Source organism: Equus quagga, chromosome 5 (assembly GCF_021613505.1).
Source record: "Equus quagga isolate Etosha38 chromosome 5, UCLA_HA_Equagga_1.0, whole genome shotgun sequence".
In the NCBI taxonomy this organism is placed as follows: Eukaryota; Metazoa; Chordata; class Mammalia; order Perissodactyla; family Equidae; genus Equus; species Equus quagga.
Window position 1 is genome coordinate 66,434,070 of NC_060271.1, and position 18,057 is coordinate 66,452,126.

The following is an 18,057-nucleotide window of genomic DNA, read 5'->3' on the forward strand; positions in this document are numbered from 1 at the left end:
CTGGTCAGTTTTCAGGTGGCTGGTTAGTTCCAGCGCTTCACCTTCAAAACTGCTCAACTGTCACCTCCTTAGAATCTCTGATCACTCTTTCAAAGCAGTGCCCCACAAGTCACCTCCTTATTCTTCATCATCTTATCATGTTTATATCTTTCATTGCACTATCACACTGTGAAAGTACCTCTATTTACATTACTTTTTCATTGTCAGTCTCCTCACAATGAAACATACACTCTTATGGGCAGGGACTCTGCTCTTGCATCCACTGTTATACCTTATAAAGCCAGGCACATGGCAGACACTCAATAAATAAGACTGGTAGAATGCAGGAATGAATCAATGCTGTTAGCACTTAATATTTCAAAACAGCTATAACTAAGTCTTATGAGTTAACTCAAGAGCCAGGCAGTAATGCTCACCAATGTCTAAAACATATTAAATACTCAATAGGTGTTAGACCTTGATTTGAATCCAGTCTCTGACACTTTCTAGCACATTATTTAACCTCTTGAAGCTTCAGTTTCCTCCATTGTAAAATGAGAGTAATGAAGCTTTAGGCTGTGCTTTACCACAGTGCCTGGCACATACCTTAGAGGCCTCAAAGCAGAAAAATATCATGAAAATTTTCTCAGTTTAGTCATCATGTGTTAGAATTAGCATAACTTAGGATGGCTTTTCCTTTAAGAAACCGAAGCATATCACTCTACAACTTTCCTAAGGGTTAGCTCAACAGGGATAGGGCTCAGATTCCAAACCCCATCTTCACGTGCACACCACTGCAGTAGCCTCTGACTCGACAAGGGTCAAAGTATCTTCTTACCTGAAGAGTTTTCCCTGAAGGTCTTCTATACCAGTCATGGCAATAGTTCCTCCCTGCCAGCAGACGGAGATAATATAATTGAGTGTATGATGGTATTCTAAAAAGGACACTGCTGGCTCACACTCCTTAGCAGACTCTCCCAATTAACCAAGCAATGTCCTAACTCTGGGGAATAGTCTGCTAGGCAGAGAAGACCTTCAAGGAGCCAGAGTTACTGGCAAACAGGTTACCTTATCCAAAAGTAGTCATCAAGGAAATCAAGAGTCTCATCTACCTAATCCCAAACTCCTGTCATCCAAAGGCTACTCTAAAAGTAAACTCTGTGTCAGTCAACACACCCAGGAAGTGCAAACAGAGAGAGACGTGTGCCAAGTGTGTTACTGTACTCACCTTTCACTCACACATTTAAATGAACTCTCTCTCCCTACTTCTTCCTTTACCTCTCCAGCTCTCTCGAAATCTAGGCCAGGCCAGTGTTTCCAAAACTTGACTGATTCTAAGAATCACTCAGGATAAAAGAGAGTATTTATTGATATGGAAAAATACTGACAATGTACTGTGTATACAACTCACAATATATTGCGTATACAATATACACAAAGGCAGCTATGGAAGAGCATCATTTTTAGTTAAAAAAAAAAAGAAAAGAAAAACAAAGGGCGTCCATGAATATACAAGGACCAAAAACAGGGGGACAACAGGTATTCCAAAAAGTGAATAGTGAGTGTCTCTGAGAAGTGTGATTACAAGTGATGTTTCTTTTCTTTACTATGCTTTTCTGAGTTAACTAAACATTTTAAAATGAGAATAACTTTTTAAAATGTGAGAATCTTTATTTTGACAAGTGCAGTGTAAAGAGAATAACTTTCATAATTAAAAAAAAAAACTTTCCAAAAATGTCAATATCCAGGTAAAAACCTACCATCTCCAACTTCCTTTAAAATGAGAAGATGACTAGCAGAGGGCATAAGAGCTGAAACACATTTTTAAAACATCAAATATAGCTTCTCATTTTAGATGCAGAAGTTAAGGCTGAAATAGGTTAAGGGACTTATCTCCCAGCCAAAGTTCAGGCTTTAAAAAAACATAGCTTCTATTGTGCCCACAATCAGTTTAGTAGCCCAAAAACCTGAGCTGGATGATATGCTGAAAGAGATCAAAAAGACATGCTCCCTGCCTTCGAGAGTGTGGGTCAGGCAGAGAAGATCGCTTATGTATGTACATAGTACCACATTTCACAAGTATCTCTTTGAAGGTTATAAACTTACTTGGCTCAATTACCTGTCCCATAGCTGATAAACCTGACACTTTAAAGAACTGGCACCTTCCCCCACAGGAGGTCCCCAGTGACCCCTGTCCTGCCTGTACTCCAGATTGATTCCTCCTCTAAGATCCAGCAGGATGCCATTTCCTATTCCCTCGCCCTCTCCCCACCACAACATGTGTAGCTCTCCTTATCATAACACTGATGCATTCTCCACGAATGCCACCAATGAAGGAAACACCTAACCAACTTCTCCAAACTGGGTTTTATTACCTCTAGTCAAGATTGCTGACAATTTATCCAATGTCAAAACCTAACAGGTTTTCACTCTACTCTGTTTCTCTCTCAGCTTCTAATACTGTGGATTACTTGACAATATCTTCTGTGAGCTCAACTCTAAGATGCAATAATCACTTGCTCGATATCCTCACTTTACAGTCCTTACTACATTTTACCTTTGTAAACTGTAAGACAAAAGTGAAAGGTGGTAATACTAATTTCCATAATTACCTCTTCATTCTTTCCTGAACAACCTGAAGTCAGGCCTACACACTTAGAAGACAGAGGTATGAGACACCTTAGTTTACAAAGTTTTTGGTTACGTATCAAACTTGTTACTGAAGGTTCAGGAAGGCCAATCATTTCTAGGTGCCCAGATTTTTAAGCATTTGTGTAGCACAGAGCTTGCTTTGGTTCCAGTTGATGTCACAGTCCAGTCTGCCCTGATCTAGAACCCTAGACTCATTCACTGACCCTGGCTCGCTCACATGCCATTTCTCCTTGCCTTGCTCCCCTAGACCTACTAAAGGTACCCTCTAAAATGTTGCCAATAATCTTAAGAATATCAACTTGGTCAATTTTGAAATTCTAAACTCCAGCCTGGAGCAGAGCATCATAAGGGTGTTTTTGATAATTACAACACAGGAAATTATCCATGTAATACTAGTGCATCTGGATACTTAAGTTGTGAAAAAGTTATTTGTACCGTAATAGGTCCTAAGGATTCAATTCACCTAAAAGTGAAAGTTTTAAATTTCTTGATCCAAGTCCTAACTACTTCAGAATAGAATTAAATCCAATACTTGAACTCACAGTGGCATTCATAGAAGCCTCTACTTTCCTGGGCAGAAATTAGTAATAGCAGACCAATCACTTCCTTGAAAAAACTAGCATGTCTGTTTACCCAATCATAGATAACCAATCAAACTCTCTACTATTGAGGAGGTGGGAATCCGATTTCAACACCAAATTCACACAGAATTCTAAGGTTCCTGCCCTCTTCTCATGCCAGGCCTTCTTCCAATTTGATACACACAACTAAATTTACCTTCAAAACAGCTCCATGTGGTGAAACTGTCAAATCCATTGAGAATTTTCAGCAAACATCAAAAAATAAAACATTTTTTACATAAAAATAGCAAACCAGAAACTTATATTATCTCCATCTGCTTGAGTGTAGAAATTATGGCCAAGATCTGGAACTAGCAAAGACGAGCAGACAAGAGAGCACAGAAGAGCAGAGAAGACAGCTTTGTAACCACTAACAAACTGGCCATGCACTGTCAGAGTTAAGGAAGGCTTTACACAAAGTGACAAAAATAAATCACAGTTACCTCAGAGCAAGATTTTGCTTGTTTGGAAACCAGGCTTCCATTATTCTCAGAAGACTTGCGTTTTACAGCTCCAATTCTTGTAGAGTTACCTAAAATATTTAAAAATTGGTAAGTTGGCTTCTCTGTTTCTCTTAACATGAGATGAGAAAGGAGAAACACACAAAGGAGAAGAAAGGTTTTAATCAAACAATATATCTTACCACATGTCACAAAGTTATCATGTATAACTTCAACATGAATCAATGATGGATCGACAATTTTCAGTGCTGGAATCTTAAAAATAAATACAACAAAGATACTGGAAAATTAAAAAATGCTCAGGAACATACCAGAAATTAGCTCTATAAACATAACAACAGGAGATTCTTACAAACAATTTCTTTTTTAAAACAATTGTGATATTTCTCTTTCTATTCTAATATTGTAATATAATAAAGGTCTTTAGCCCCCATAAGATATCCTAATCCTTCTTTGCAATTATCTTTCCCTGTCACCTTATCTTACATGCAATTATCATCTTTACCTCCTCACAGTTGACTTGAAGAGTTTTTGATGCTGGGTTTCCATTTACAACAGTTGCAGAAAACCACTGAGTAGATGGGTCCAAGCTATAAATTTTCACTTCTGAACCAACTAAGTTTTTGTCACCTTAAAGAAAAAAAAAAATCCTTAGAGAAATTTGCATTATCTCCCAACAGCACCATCATCCCAGATAATTTTTTCCTAACTCTTTAAAAAACGTAGTAGACAAAAGTAAACATTAAATAATATTGCTATAAACAAGAGAAGACAGACATTTCAACAAAGGTAGGAGAAAATTTAAACTTTTCATTTCAAAGCTCCATTTTCCTATTGATTTATCTTACAGTGACAATATATTCTAGCATCTGCATCAGGCCAAGTAGTGTCAGATAACGCATTGAGACCTAATCCACTATCCTGTGCAGAGTTTAGAGAATCCAAATTCAGGAACCCCAAAAGAACTGCTAAGTCTGATAAAACACTTATGACTGTGCAATTGACCAAGAAACTCAGTAAATGGGAAGATCAGGATTACCAAATTAATCTCTTATCAATTTTATAACACTGAAATTCCAAACATCAAATTCCATGTCAAAACACAGCTGAGCTTTTTAAATATCTACTTTACTTTCATAGTTTTCACATAATCCCTGAACTTTCCAAATTTCAGAGGTCTTAAAATACATTATAGAATATATAAAGTCCTTCAGTCATCTAGTTGCATGGGGAAAGCAGCAGAGAAATTTCTAAAAACTTAGACATTTTAATGAGAGAACCAGTAAGAAAGGCTAAAACGTAGGTTCTTAAAAGCTAATCACTGGTCAACTCATGAACTATCACTAACATAATCACATACCTTGTAAAAGATGGCTTTCATCCAAATGTTTCACAATCAAAGCTTGAAATTCTTTACTGACATTTTGATTATCCATAAGGGAAAGTCGAAGACTGTTTACGTCCTGAAAAATGGAAAATCATGACATTTTAAGGTAACAAGAGTTGTTTAAATTCCAGTGGATATTTCAATCAGTTTAATCAGAGTGGGTAAAAGAGTGTCAATTAGCCATTTGATGGCACGAGACCACTACAACTCCAATGAACTGAAGAGGCCAAATAATAAGAAACCAAACGATTACAGATATAAGGCAGACTGAAGCGAAGTCACCCCAAGCCAACAGTATAACAAATACTAAGAGTGGCTCAAAGCATAATTTTAAATATGATATAAATTTGGCTATGGGAAACATAAATAAGCACACAAACTAGCTGGTCAATGCATGCCAAACACTAGGGATTAGGGAAATCACAGATCCAAATCCAAGGGGCAAAAGACACACAGATCCGTAGCGTCAATTCACTGAAATTGTTGCTTCATACAGATTCATTTAACCTAGCTAGAATTCCAAATGCACTCTTCTTTACAAATGGTAAAGGGGGATGGGGGAATAATAACAAAATCTGAATGAATAGCCTAAGTCTTCAGCAAGCCACTTTTAAAACACTCAATTCTTGGCAGCAGCTCCATTTTTGGCACTATTTCATAGTCTTCTGGCTTTGTGCGCACACTCAGTTATGATAAATATATACAGAAACTATCAATACGAACAACCTGCCAAACCCAAACTATATAGCACGGAAGCCCTTCCAATGTCAGGCCTTCATGCTTTCCTGCCACTGTGAAATGGATGCATACTAGCCAAAAATAACTCATCCATTTCTCCCATTGGGAAGGATAACTAGTCTTTTAGAGGCCGCGATGAGAAAGTGAATTTCTTAAGCCAGGTAACATTAGACTTAACCTGGGGTTTTCATAAGGGCTCAACATTAATTACCAGGATGAGCCATGCGTGGGTTTGTTGGGTTTTTTCCCTCAGGCTACCACAATTCCAAAAAATTGAAATGTATTCTCCAATTCCTACTATAAGATAAAACTTAAAGTGGAGAGCCACAAAGGGCTCTTAAATAATTCTACTCTGCCTAGGAGACTGTTAGGGCTCAACAAAAGTGCCAGACAGTTGACCTGGATACTTTGTCTTTTTTCCGACCCACAGATAACTGAGCCAAATTCAATCCAAGAGGCAGACTTTAAGTTTCAGTTCTAACTTTTGCACATGCCAAATGATCTTAAGGTGCTCTGTGCATTATTTAGGGAAGGCATCCTACTGCAATAATCACAACCCCTAAAACAGAGTTTCATACAGTAGAAGCCTAATGTGATCATCCATACCTAAAGAGAATGACCTGAAGCACTAAACTTTGACCACTAATATCACTAGCCAAAGTCAAGAGCACACATCAGTCTCCCTCAATAGTATATTAATAACATTCACACTGATAGCTCACAGTGGATCTCCCTGAGAACAAATAAAAACCTACTCATCTGGATTTTTCTTTTTCAATCTCAAAAAACAAAATTATGAGTTCTACTTTAACTCAAAAGGTTGGATGCATGAAAGATGTAAAAGAGAATTGTCCAGAAAACAATGCTAAGTAAAAACTACTCTATCACTCAGTAAAGCAAGATATCCAGAGACCCTCCAGTATGTCCCTAGGTCCTTAAGAGCAGGTCATTATTCCTTTTAAGGCAGGAAAAATACCAAGATGCCTTATCTGACATGACAGTAACTTGTATCTAAAATTAACTTAAGTAAAAGCATCCTCCTCTGTTCTATTTACTTAAACATTATAAAATAAGGTTCAGAGTGAGCCATTTCTACACTCACTTTCAGAATATGGAAGGAAAAGTGAAACTTGAGTAGAGAAAAAGCCACTACTTTGGGTTTTGCAATACAGGCCCAGCAACAGGTATGATTATTAGCCCTAAACTGCCTTTTGAAAATAAACTGGTTTAATTCTTTTAAAGGCCACAGAAACAAGTCAGGTCACAAAACAGAAATAGGTAAAGGGGATTATTAAGCTTCATAAATGACATCTAAAAGATGAATGTTATTATAAGACCATTATTCCCAAGGTAGTGATGTGTGGAAATAAATCTGTGTGTTCTTCCCCTCCCTCCCAATATTTTCATAATAATAAAAAAAAATCACATATGAGTAAGACCCAGGAGTCTAATAAATGTTGTGAAGAAAAAAGCAGGAGTTTTGCAAGCTAATTGGAAAGAACACACAGATAGATACATACACACACACACACACACACACACACACGATTCTCATTATTCATGGTAGTTATGCTCTGTTAAGTCGCCACAAACACTATTAGTGAATATTGAGCCACTGCCCCTAGGGGAAAGATAGGGTTAGGTCCCTTTAGCTTCTGGTCACAACATTTTCATCAACCAGTCAATACATAATCTCTTATGTCTGGTTCTGTCAAAAGACACACTTAGTATACATTGTTGCATTAACTCGGAACTCTAGCCAACCGCACTATAACTCCTAGCTGAATGAAGCTCATCTAACACATATTTTCCTTCTAAGACACATCACAGCCTTCGTGCACTTGGGAACACTAGACAGCACTTCAGGACTACTCTTGGGGGCCATTTTAAACAGTGAAATCACCAATGAAAAGTAGAAAAATTCGGCACTAAAGAGGCCTCAAAAAGGATACTTGTTTACAGTATGAGAGATGAAATAAGAAGGCAGAATGTTCCCTTGACCTCCGCTGGGAACATGTGTCAGGCAACTCAAATTTCTCACCACTCTGCACATGTCTGCAAATGACTGTAAAAGCACTAAAGTTTTGATGTGGGTGTTAAATATTTTGGTAAGTAGGCAAACTCACAAATATAGAATCCATGAGTAATGTATACAGACATATTTGTGTGTGTGTGTATATATATATATATGAATGACAGTCAATCTTTTAAAAATTATTTTATCATCACCTAGGTATTTCCATACACACACCCCATCAACTTCGTCCTTCCAAGCCCAAATGGACAGAACCAACCCAATGGCTAACACTGAAGGATGATGTCTAACAACTAAATGCTCGTAGGATGGGTTCTTTTCTCTCTTAGATATCTGAAATAGAGCAATCAACATCAATATTTTAGTTCTTATGTTAAAAGAGTTTATATTTCTATTTTTAGGGTTTGTTTCTATGTTTTACCTGTATAGGCTTCAAAAGGTCTTTAGAGAGAAATACTCTTTGTTGATCTCCTAGAAAGCGAATAGAAGTTATGGATCCCAAACCAGCTTTGTCCAACAGAGATTTGTACATCTAAAACAAAAGAAAAGAAAATGTTTTAGCATCACAACTGCTGTCAGCATAATTCTGAAAAAGGGGCCTAGCAATTTTCCACACACACACAAAGAGATAAAGTCATTAGTTTTTTATTTACTCCCAAGTATCTCAATAACAACTCTTTATGCAACCACAACAAGATCACACAATGTTTATTTAAAATGAATAATTTAAACCAGATACACATTTGGGAGTCAAGTCCACAGATGCATGGCTTCCCTAAAATTTATGCAAAGAATTGTGTTTGTACATTTTTCTAGGTAGGGAGGGCCACGTTTTTTAGCAAATTCTTAATAGTTCAGGGAAAGAAATACAAAAGCAAAATACAACTCTAACCAAAATTCTACATCACTCAAAACCCTCCAGCAGCTCTTCTCACCCACAGGAAAAATCTTCACTTTGTTAACACAGCATGCAAGACCCTTCATAATCTCATCAGCCTTTCAATCATCCTCCCAGCCTTTCCAACTATCCAAATCTAGCCCACCCTCCTTCAAGCCCAGCTCATGTCTCATAAAGCCTGAACTGTCCTCTCCAGGCATGGTGATGACTTTTCTCTAACTGCACCAGACTTACCATGTGGAAATGACACAATCATGTATCAACTGCCAGTATCTTTAGAGCCAAAGAATATTATGAACCAGAGGAAAGCTCAGAGATCATGAGACTAAGACAGGAAACCCTTACAGGGCCAGGCAACAGCTACCATTCAGCTGCAGCCTATTGTTGCAATAGAGAACTGCTACGAGTTGCCATAACTTGCAGTTCTGTTTAGGAGAAACTGGAAATTTAGATTTTGAGGTATACTCTCTACATTTGTTAAAGTAGACAACTAATTCAGATTTTCTTAAAACACTCTAAGGATCAAACCAAACAGATCTGTATATCTGTATACGTCTGCTGGGTTCAGACCTCTGACCTACACATTCCCCACATTATCTCCATCCCTATTTTTCAAGTGAGGAAACTGAGGCCCAAGAAAGTCTAGGGCCCAGAGTCAGTGAGCTCCTGGCAGGGCTGACAGAATATGCTGGGTGCTCTTCTGATTCTTCCACATTGTCATTTATCTTACCTTATTTTCTAGAGGACCAAATATAGGCATTACATACATATATATTTCCCTGGTTTCACTCATAGTGGATGAAATACCCTTTTCTCATGAGTTCAATAATCCCGAGTTTTACTCACTATGGCAGGCAACTGAACAATTCGTTCAGAAATTTCAGGAGATTTTCGTTCAGCTAAAACCAAGTTATGCTCTACTAAAAATGCTCTCCTTAGAAGGCTGTAGACTTCTATCCATCTTCTCTTCCTCCAAGATTCCCCATCAAACTCCACACACACCTAGACAAACAGAATGGGGGAAGAAACATTAGATTAACAAAAGTAAAAATGAAAAATGCCCAAGTTGAATTACATCTTTATTATTCTATTCAAATCTTGTTATCTGGATGTACTGTCCCCCTTTCCTGCTCTCTTATTTCCCTTCACAGCCCACAATAAACTAACCAGATGTGGATCAAGCTTTAGATCCCAAACCACCTTGGGAAGCAGACATCAAGAGCATTGAGGGCCAGCGTCTGCTCCCAAAGTAACTTCTGGGAAGCCCATAAATCAAAGAACCCCCATGTAGAAGGTTTTTACATACGTTAATTAGACATCAGAGCTTTGAGAACTGAGACAGAAATCTGAAACCCAGAAGAAGTACTTATTGCAGGTATTGTAATTCTATGTTGACATGGTCTGTGGGCTTAAGATGACTCCCCATCAATACAATCCACCACTTGCTTTTGAACTCCTCTGGTATCGGTAGGACTTAGCACAAAGCCTAATAGCACAGCCTCACAACCCTTTGAATTGAATAAACTGGGAGAGAGTCTGGAGACTACTTTGGTAAATACAGAAACAAGCTACTGATAAATGACCCTAGAGTTTTCCAAAACTACCTCTAGCCTCTTATATAAAAGTTAAGCTACCTTTGAAATATCATTTTCCAAGTAATTGTGAAGTTTTCTGCTTCTGACCTGCAAAATATCTTTTCACCTTAAAGTTAAAACTTTACAATTTGTATAAATATTTTAAGACACAAAAAAAGAATTCAGTCCAAAAGTGGGTCTCTGACAGTGACCCAGAAGAATTGTTCATAAAACCTTAAAAGTCAGATAAATGCACCAAAACACCCCAGCTTCTTTAAACCTTTATGAACATGCTACCTCTTATTTTATTCTAAATATTTTTAAATTTTTTTGTATTTTAACTGATATACAATAAACTGCCTACATACAATATGTGATGTAAAAATCACTATTTTTATTTAATTTAAAATTCCTCCTCTTATGTATATGTTGAATCACTATGTTGTATACTTGAAATTAATATATCGTATGTCAACTATACTTCAGAAAAATAAATAAAACTCTTACTAAAGAGGCCTCTCATTTTTGGTTTCAAAGAATTAGTTAACAAATCTATCAACATTGTTCATAGTTTCATAGACAATCATATCTCCCTTTTCAACTGTTAACTAAAAAAAAAAGTTTAGTTAACTCCCATTCATCCATCAGAACCCAATTCAAAAAGACTTGCTTCAAAGATTTCCCTTACCAAAGAGACTCAGTCTCTTCCAAGAGAGGTCCCCTCGCTAACTGCACTCAAAGCCCTGTACTTTTCCTTCCTAGCACTTATCCACATTTTGAATTATTTATTTGCAGTTAACTGATTGACATATTATAAATTCTAATAGGTCAAAGTCTGTGTCTGCTTTTACTTACCATTGTATTTCACTGGTAGCCAGTCCCCAGTCAGTACTCAAATACTTGTTGAGTGAATAAATTTCTTTCTGAATTGGATTCTTACCTTCTGTTTCTCTCATCCATCTAGAAGGGAGGAACTGATACACCACTAGCCCCAACCCCAAACCTCTCCAGTTTTACGATTATCAATGAAATTTAAGACCTACTCTACCCTTCTCTCCTAAATACAAAATGTCCTCCCTAACTTCCCAGGCAATTTCCCCAGAGAACCAGCATATCTTCTGTATAAATATGTGAACACTTACTATATGACAAGACCCCGTGAACTCTCTCCATGTTCGATATCCATCACTACAACCAACCAAATGGTCCCTCACAGGGGTGTTCAGAGACTGCCCATCTTCCTTTCTGTTTCCCTAGCCAGAGAATCCAGGTCCTCTGTTTTCTCTCTCCCCTAAACTGGCTAATCTTTCTGCCCCACATCACATCAACCTCAAACCCAAGCTGGCTTTAGATCACAGAGTTTTCCCATCAATGTTGTATAAGAGGAACGAGCATATACGAACTTCAGAATCAAAGAAACCTGGGTTTGAATCCCAGCTATGTTGAAGTTTTCTTAGAACAACTTCTGACACATAAAATAAAATACATAGGATTACAATAGAAACCAATTAACCCACACCCCAGGTTAAAAACCCCTGTTTAAATCTAAGCTCTCTGAATCTTGCTTTGCTAGCTTCAAAAGGAAAGTACTTAACACCTACCACTCACTGAATTATAAAGTAGATTTTAAAGACAATGTATGTAAAGTATCTGGCAAGGAGACTAGGTAGTTTTAAGACCCCCATGGTAATTCAAATCTTACTTCCTCAGGATATCAAACTTCTTTAGTTAGGAGTCGGGGAGAGAGGGTCTTCAACATGATTATCTAACATCTATTCAGCAAAAAAAGGTAAAGGATTAAGATCTTAAGTGGCTTTACAAAATTTAAGCAACATCACAATTCTTATCAGATCACTATCTATAAAGCTTATGATCAACCATAAAACAAAATTTAGACAGCCTCCCTCTTTATATTCCAATTTTTGAGTGATGTGAAAATTAAGTTTAGCTCCTTAAAAATAATTTAGTCTGGGGCCAGACCCACTGCCAAGAGGTTAAAGTTCCACGCATTCTGCTTCAGTGGCCTGGGTCCACAGGTTCAGATCCCTGGTGCGGACCTATTCATCAGCCATGCTGTGGAGGCATCCCACGTACAAAACAGAAGATGACTGGCACAGATATTAGCTCAGGGCTAATCTTTCTCAAACAAAAAAAGACGAAGATTGGTAATGGATGTTAGCTCAAGGATAATCTTCCTCACCAAAAAATAATGATAATAACAATTCAGTTTATAACTTTGGAGTACTAGGTCGTGTTAGTCAAAAATTCACATTAACTTTGGTTTGAAAAAAGATGACTTTTTAAAAAATATAATGACACCAACAACTTGTGAGCTTTCTTCAAAATTCTCTCAAAAATTTCCTATCAAAATCATGTATGTCTTTCATTTGTACCTTGACACCTGAGGTTCTATATACAAGGGCATCCCTCTCCTCAAAAAAGCGCCTTCTGCAGAAATTTCTATAAAAAGACATGCCAATAAGAATTCAAATTCAGGAGGAACTAAAGTGACTTGACGAAGCTCCTGGAAGCTAACAGATATAACTAGTCATGCGCCGCATAAAGACGTTTCAGTCAACGACACACTGTATATACAATGGTGGTCCCATAAGATTAGTACCACACAGCCTAGATGTGTAGTAGGCTATACCATCTAGATTTGTGTAAGCACACTCTATGATGTTCGCACAAGGATAAAATTGCCTAATAATGCATTTCTCAGAGCGTATGCATCCCTGTCATTAAGTGACCCATAACTGTAGTTCTCATTCCAAATTCTATTCTTCCCTCCATGGCCCACAAAGGAAATGCTATTCATGCTGTCTGACTCCAAAGACCAAAAAGAGGCCTATTAATTATGATTCACTACCTATAATTTCCAAATTTGCTATTCTTTTAACAGGGCATTTTGTAAATGCATATGTTATTAGCCTATCAAATATCTTGACCAGATATTGGATATTTCAAATTAATTATTTCAAGCTAATTTCTTCCCAACAGAAAACCTCTTTATGACGTATGAATTAGTATTATATCAAGCTAATCTCAAAACCACCCCCTCTTAGCATACACTAATCTCACCTGAGTAAATGATTATGAAAGCCAGCAGAAAGGCTAAGTAAAATGTTTCTAAGTTTAAAAGTAAGCACTTACCAGATAGCATGGTTTTTAGCTATGAACTTTTTAACAACATATCTATTCTACACCCAGCACGACAACAAAGAATACTACTTATTTCACCACTCCACAAATTAGAAAATTAATTCATTATGCTTCTACTTATATCTTCTTACACCTAAATAAAATGTTGTCTAAAATCCCAGAGTCTACCATTCAATTATAGGGCATAAATAGTTTTTATAACATTGTGCTAGGAGTTTCTCATTTTACATGGTTTGACTGGCAGCAGAATTCACCAACATTCCAACTGTATGCAAGGATGAAAAACTAGACATTGGTAAAGGAACCGAATTGCCAAAAATGGCTTTAATAGCAGGAAATGGTACACATAGATGGCAAGTACTACACTTCTGCTAAGGACATCTCTAAGGACTAAAAAGAGGCAGAAGACTCAAGCAAAAGGTAGGTTCAAAAGTAGGGAAAAACCTAGACAGCCAAATTGCAGAAGGAAGGCATTCCCAGCAGGCATAATAAACAAAGCTAGTTAGGAAGCAACTTTCCTCACGCTCAAATTCAAAGAGTAGGATAAAAATGAGGTTAAAGAGGTCGTTATAATCACACCTAATTAAGATCTGTTGTTGTTCCAGATAAAGAGAAGGCCACTGCTCCATTGGTAGATTATTTCTAAACTACTTTTCAGTGCAGACGTAATAATTTTATGATTCCTTCATCTATTCATTCAAATATTTTAGCAAGCACTACATGCCAAGCAGTGTTCTGGGTGCTGAGGATACAGAGTCCAGCCAAATAAAGTCTTCTAACATCACTCTACATAAAATTAAAGCTGAGTGTTTAAGATCTGGAGACAAACTTGGGCAAGCTATTTAATTTCTTTAAGCCTCAATTTCTAACATTAAAAAATGTGGTTTACCATCTAGGGTATTTGTGAGGATTAAATAAAAATTTGCCACATAATAAGCATTTAATCATTGTAACATCTTCACCCTAACTTCTTTGTAATCTGCTACTCGACATATTGTATCCCAGTAATTGACTTTGTTACAAAGTCTTTCTCTAGGTGAAACAAAGTTAAGCCTTGGCCTCAGTAAATCATCCTCAACTAAGCAAATCAGTCTAGACAGACTTGTACTTCTACTAATACTAAAAAGGCTGCACACTATTTGAATTTTATTCACTCATATTCATCTCAGCCATCAGTCCCACCTCACCCCAAAAACTCAATACCCCTAAGCCCAGGTGTCAGTATGGTCTCAGTTTCTTAGTTCCTGTCTGCATCTCACCAAGCATAATTCTTTTCTGGTGTTTTAAAGTTCTATGTTTTTGCTAATACAACATACCCCTAAACTTAAGCCAATTACTTCATCTGCTACTCCACTAAGGAATGTAGTCATAAATCATGAGTAGAACAAAGAAATTGAGTAGATTTACACCTGACATGAGGGCAGAATTGTGAAGTCTGCAGGTAAAGCAAAAATCCAATATAGTCAAAATCGCTCTTGAATTAAAATTCCCTGTTGTCTCCAGCTGAGGTACTTTAGTGCAGTGGAAAAGACACACAGCCAAACCTAGATTCAAATCCTCCTTCCATCACTTAGTAAGTAATTATGCAAGTCTGGACAAGACTTCTTTTCCTAAATGTATTTTCTCATTCAGAAAAGAAAGATACTACCACCTCAAAGGGTGGAGATGGAGAAGATGTGGAGATTAAAAAGAATACACATAAATGACCTCCTAGATTGCCTTCCCAACTCAATAGGTCCTCAATTACTGTTCAGGAAGGGAACAGCTAGTCTCTCATCATCTGCCAAAGAGCCAAAGACTGTAAAGCTTAAATCAAATCTGTTTCCATTCAAATCAGATAAAAACACATGCACTAGAGAAAATTTTACTTGGCAGGTGAAATAAACCACAACAACTATGATTGAGAACTACTACACAAAGCCAATTTTATGGAGAAAGGTTATAACCCTAAAAGAAATAGGTTGGCCATCTCTGCGCCACACTTCTTTCTATAAACATCAAGACCTAGTTTGCTAGGAGCAGTGAAAAACCAAGGAGAGGAGAAAAACCAAACCTCACCGTGTATGACAGAAGTCCTTTTGTAGCACAGCCCTTGATCAGGGAGCATGATGGTTAAGAGGGTGGGCTCAGGAATCAAAATTTTCTGGGTCAGAACACAGGCTATGCCAATTCCCAGATGTGTGACCTTAGGCAACATACTTAATCTCCCCCAGCCCCAGTATTTTTTACTATAAAATGGGGCAACATTAGTACCTATTCCCAAAGAACTGCTGTCAGGATTAAATAAGATCATGGCTGTGAAGCGCTCAGCATGCCTGACATGTGGTTAAGTGCTCAATGGTCACTCCTCCTATTCAACATGAAGACCAGGCACACTGTGGAAGCTTTTTAAAAAATAACCATACATCCTTTTCCCACAACGCTTTGAAGACTAATACTGGTTTGGGCAAGCATCGTCACCTTGAAAGTATTCAAATGAACAGCGTTTCAGAAATCACCACATATTCAACTGCCAATGCTAAAACTTGCTTCCCTTATTTGAGCACAGTTTTCAAGAAAAAGCAAAGACGATGATGACCAAGTGAAGATACTGAAACCCACCCACTAGCCAGGGTGGAAATCTCTTCTGTTTTGACAAGCGTCCTTCAAGTTATCATCACTTCGGGAGTCTTTGTTAGGGACCTCTTTTCAGTTATTTTTGCACAAAGGAGTCTTTGTTGGTACAATGGCTTCCTCACTGGTTGTTCTCAGACAATCCCTTCACACCAATACTTCCATTAGGGAGGACAATCAGAATTCATCTCTATTTGAAAAGATCTAACTAAAATAAGGTTCTGAGTGTCATTCTGATTAAAAATCACTGGCCGCACTTGTTCCCATTTCTCTCCCTCCGCCCAAACACCCAGGTGGAATATTTCGAAGCCATTCCTCCAACACACCATATAAGGGGCAGCTCCACCCCATCCCTCCAAATATGGTCAGATCCCACACCCGCCCATAGAGCCATCACAGACAACCAGGAACCCACTCCTGCCCTGACCTACCATATACGGACAAATACCCACCCTAATATGCGGAACAGAGCTAAGCTCCTCCCTCTACACTCCCACTTCATTTCTAACAAGCCTGAAAGTTTGAGTTGGGTGAAGAAATTAAAAGGAGCACACCAAAAAACCAACTGAAAGCACTTCCCAGCACCAGCCCTCGATTCTCACGGATTCCAAACGTCACCCACTTGTCCAACTTAATGTGAACAACAACACTTTGCCCTCGGAGAAATAATCATACAGCCCTAAAGGGGCACATCGCGGGCAATAACGAAGCGTGTCTGAACAACCAACCCAAAGCCCATTATTACACACAGGCAACTCTAGGCCAAGCACACCTCGGTTCCACACGACCATTTCAAAGACTTTCAAGGTCTAGCTCTCCGCGCCTTCAGATCAGATGCCACCTTTCTGGTCGCCCTTTGCAGAAAAGGGGCGGTGGGCGCAGGCTGTCTCGTTACCAAGGTAACTACGAAACGTGCGACCGCCGAGGCCCGGGAGCCAGATTTACCTTCAGATCCTTCTTGGTAACGTCGGGGTGGGAGACGGCTCGGATGGTCCCGGAGAGCCAGGGCCACTCGGCGACGCGCTCCACGTCCCAGCTGTCGTGGCCGCCGTCGCTGCCGTCGGCTGCGGACACGCTGAGGAATCGCTTCCCCACCAATACTGGCCAACTTTCTCCGAGCGTGAGCACCATGGTTTCCACGCCTGCAGGAAGGGCTCCTCCCTGCAAAAACACAAAAACAAAATGCAACGGGGGCGGCCGGCGGGAGGGGGCCGGCCAGCGAGGCGGCGGCGGAGCGAGCGGTCCTAACCCCGCGCCGGGCACCGGACCCCAAGCGGCGGCCGGAGCGAGGGAGGACCCTGCACCCGAGCTCTACCCCCGCGCCCTCCCCGCCCCCGAGCCCTCCCCCACCGCAAACACGGGCCCCGGCGCCGCGTGACCCTCGCCCTCCCAAGTTTCGCTTTTCCAAAACCTGAAACCGAATCGCAGCGGGAGTGAGGGGAGAATTATTTGTGGCTTAAGTGGATTTGAAAGTGTTCGCCCTCACCCCGGAAAAGAAAAGGCCCGATGCAGAGGGCCCGTCCCAGGCGGCCGGTTCCCCGCCCCGGGCGGCCCCGCGGGAGGGGCGAGCCCGCGGTTCCGCACTTGCCCCGCCGCCCCGCCCCGACACCCCGCTTCCCGGCCGCCGACCCCCGGGCGCCCCTCGCCCTGGCCTGCGCCGCGACACGGGGGCGGCGGGGCCGCGGACTCGGCGCCTTCACCTTTCTTCCTCCTCTCCCCTCAGCCGAGGCCTCGGCGCTCTTACCCCGCCTCCCGCCTCCCTGAGTCACCGGCGGCGGCCGCCGTTTTCAGCCGCCCAGCCGACTCTAGCTCTGACTTGGTTCAAGAGCTCTCACAAGACACGCACAGCCTCCCGGGCCCGCCCCCTCGGAGCCGCTTCCGCCGCTCATTGGCTGAGTCCAAGGAGGGGGGCGAGGCTCGTGGGGAAATAGCCTGTCG

At 39.8% G+C, this 18,057-nt stretch overlaps 1 protein-coding gene across 3 annotated transcripts in view; it reads right to left on the reverse strand.

Moving 5' to 3' along the window:
• KDM3A (lysine demethylase 3A) overlaps window positions 1–17,946 on the reverse strand; it is a 49,455-nt gene extending 31,509 nt beyond the window's left edge. Inside the window, exons 1-8 of one of the 3 annotated variants that reach the window (XM_046661552.1) lie at window positions 17,864–17,946; window positions 17,065–17,280; window positions 9,617–9,772; window positions 8,294–8,404; window positions 5,073–5,175; window positions 4,218–4,342; window positions 3,895–3,967; window positions 3,695–3,783 (exon numbers count right to left, since the gene is read on the reverse strand). In XM_046661552.1, the coding sequence (XP_046517508.1) occupies window positions 3,695–3,783; window positions 3,895–3,967; window positions 4,218–4,342; window positions 5,073–5,175; window positions 8,294–8,404; window positions 9,617–9,772; window positions 17,065–17,250 (843 nt within the window). In that variant the 5' untranslated portion in view covers window positions 17,251–17,280; window positions 17,864–17,946. Of the gene's footprint in view, window positions 1–3,694; window positions 3,784–3,894; window positions 3,968–4,217; window positions 4,343–5,072; window positions 5,176–8,293; window positions 8,405–9,616; window positions 9,773–17,064; window positions 17,281–17,605; window positions 17,694–17,819 lie in introns of those variants that run through there. The other 2 variants (XM_046661553.1, XM_046661551.1) reach the window with 2 other exon arrangements.
• Between the last annotated feature and the right edge of the window lie 111 nt (window positions 17,947–18,057).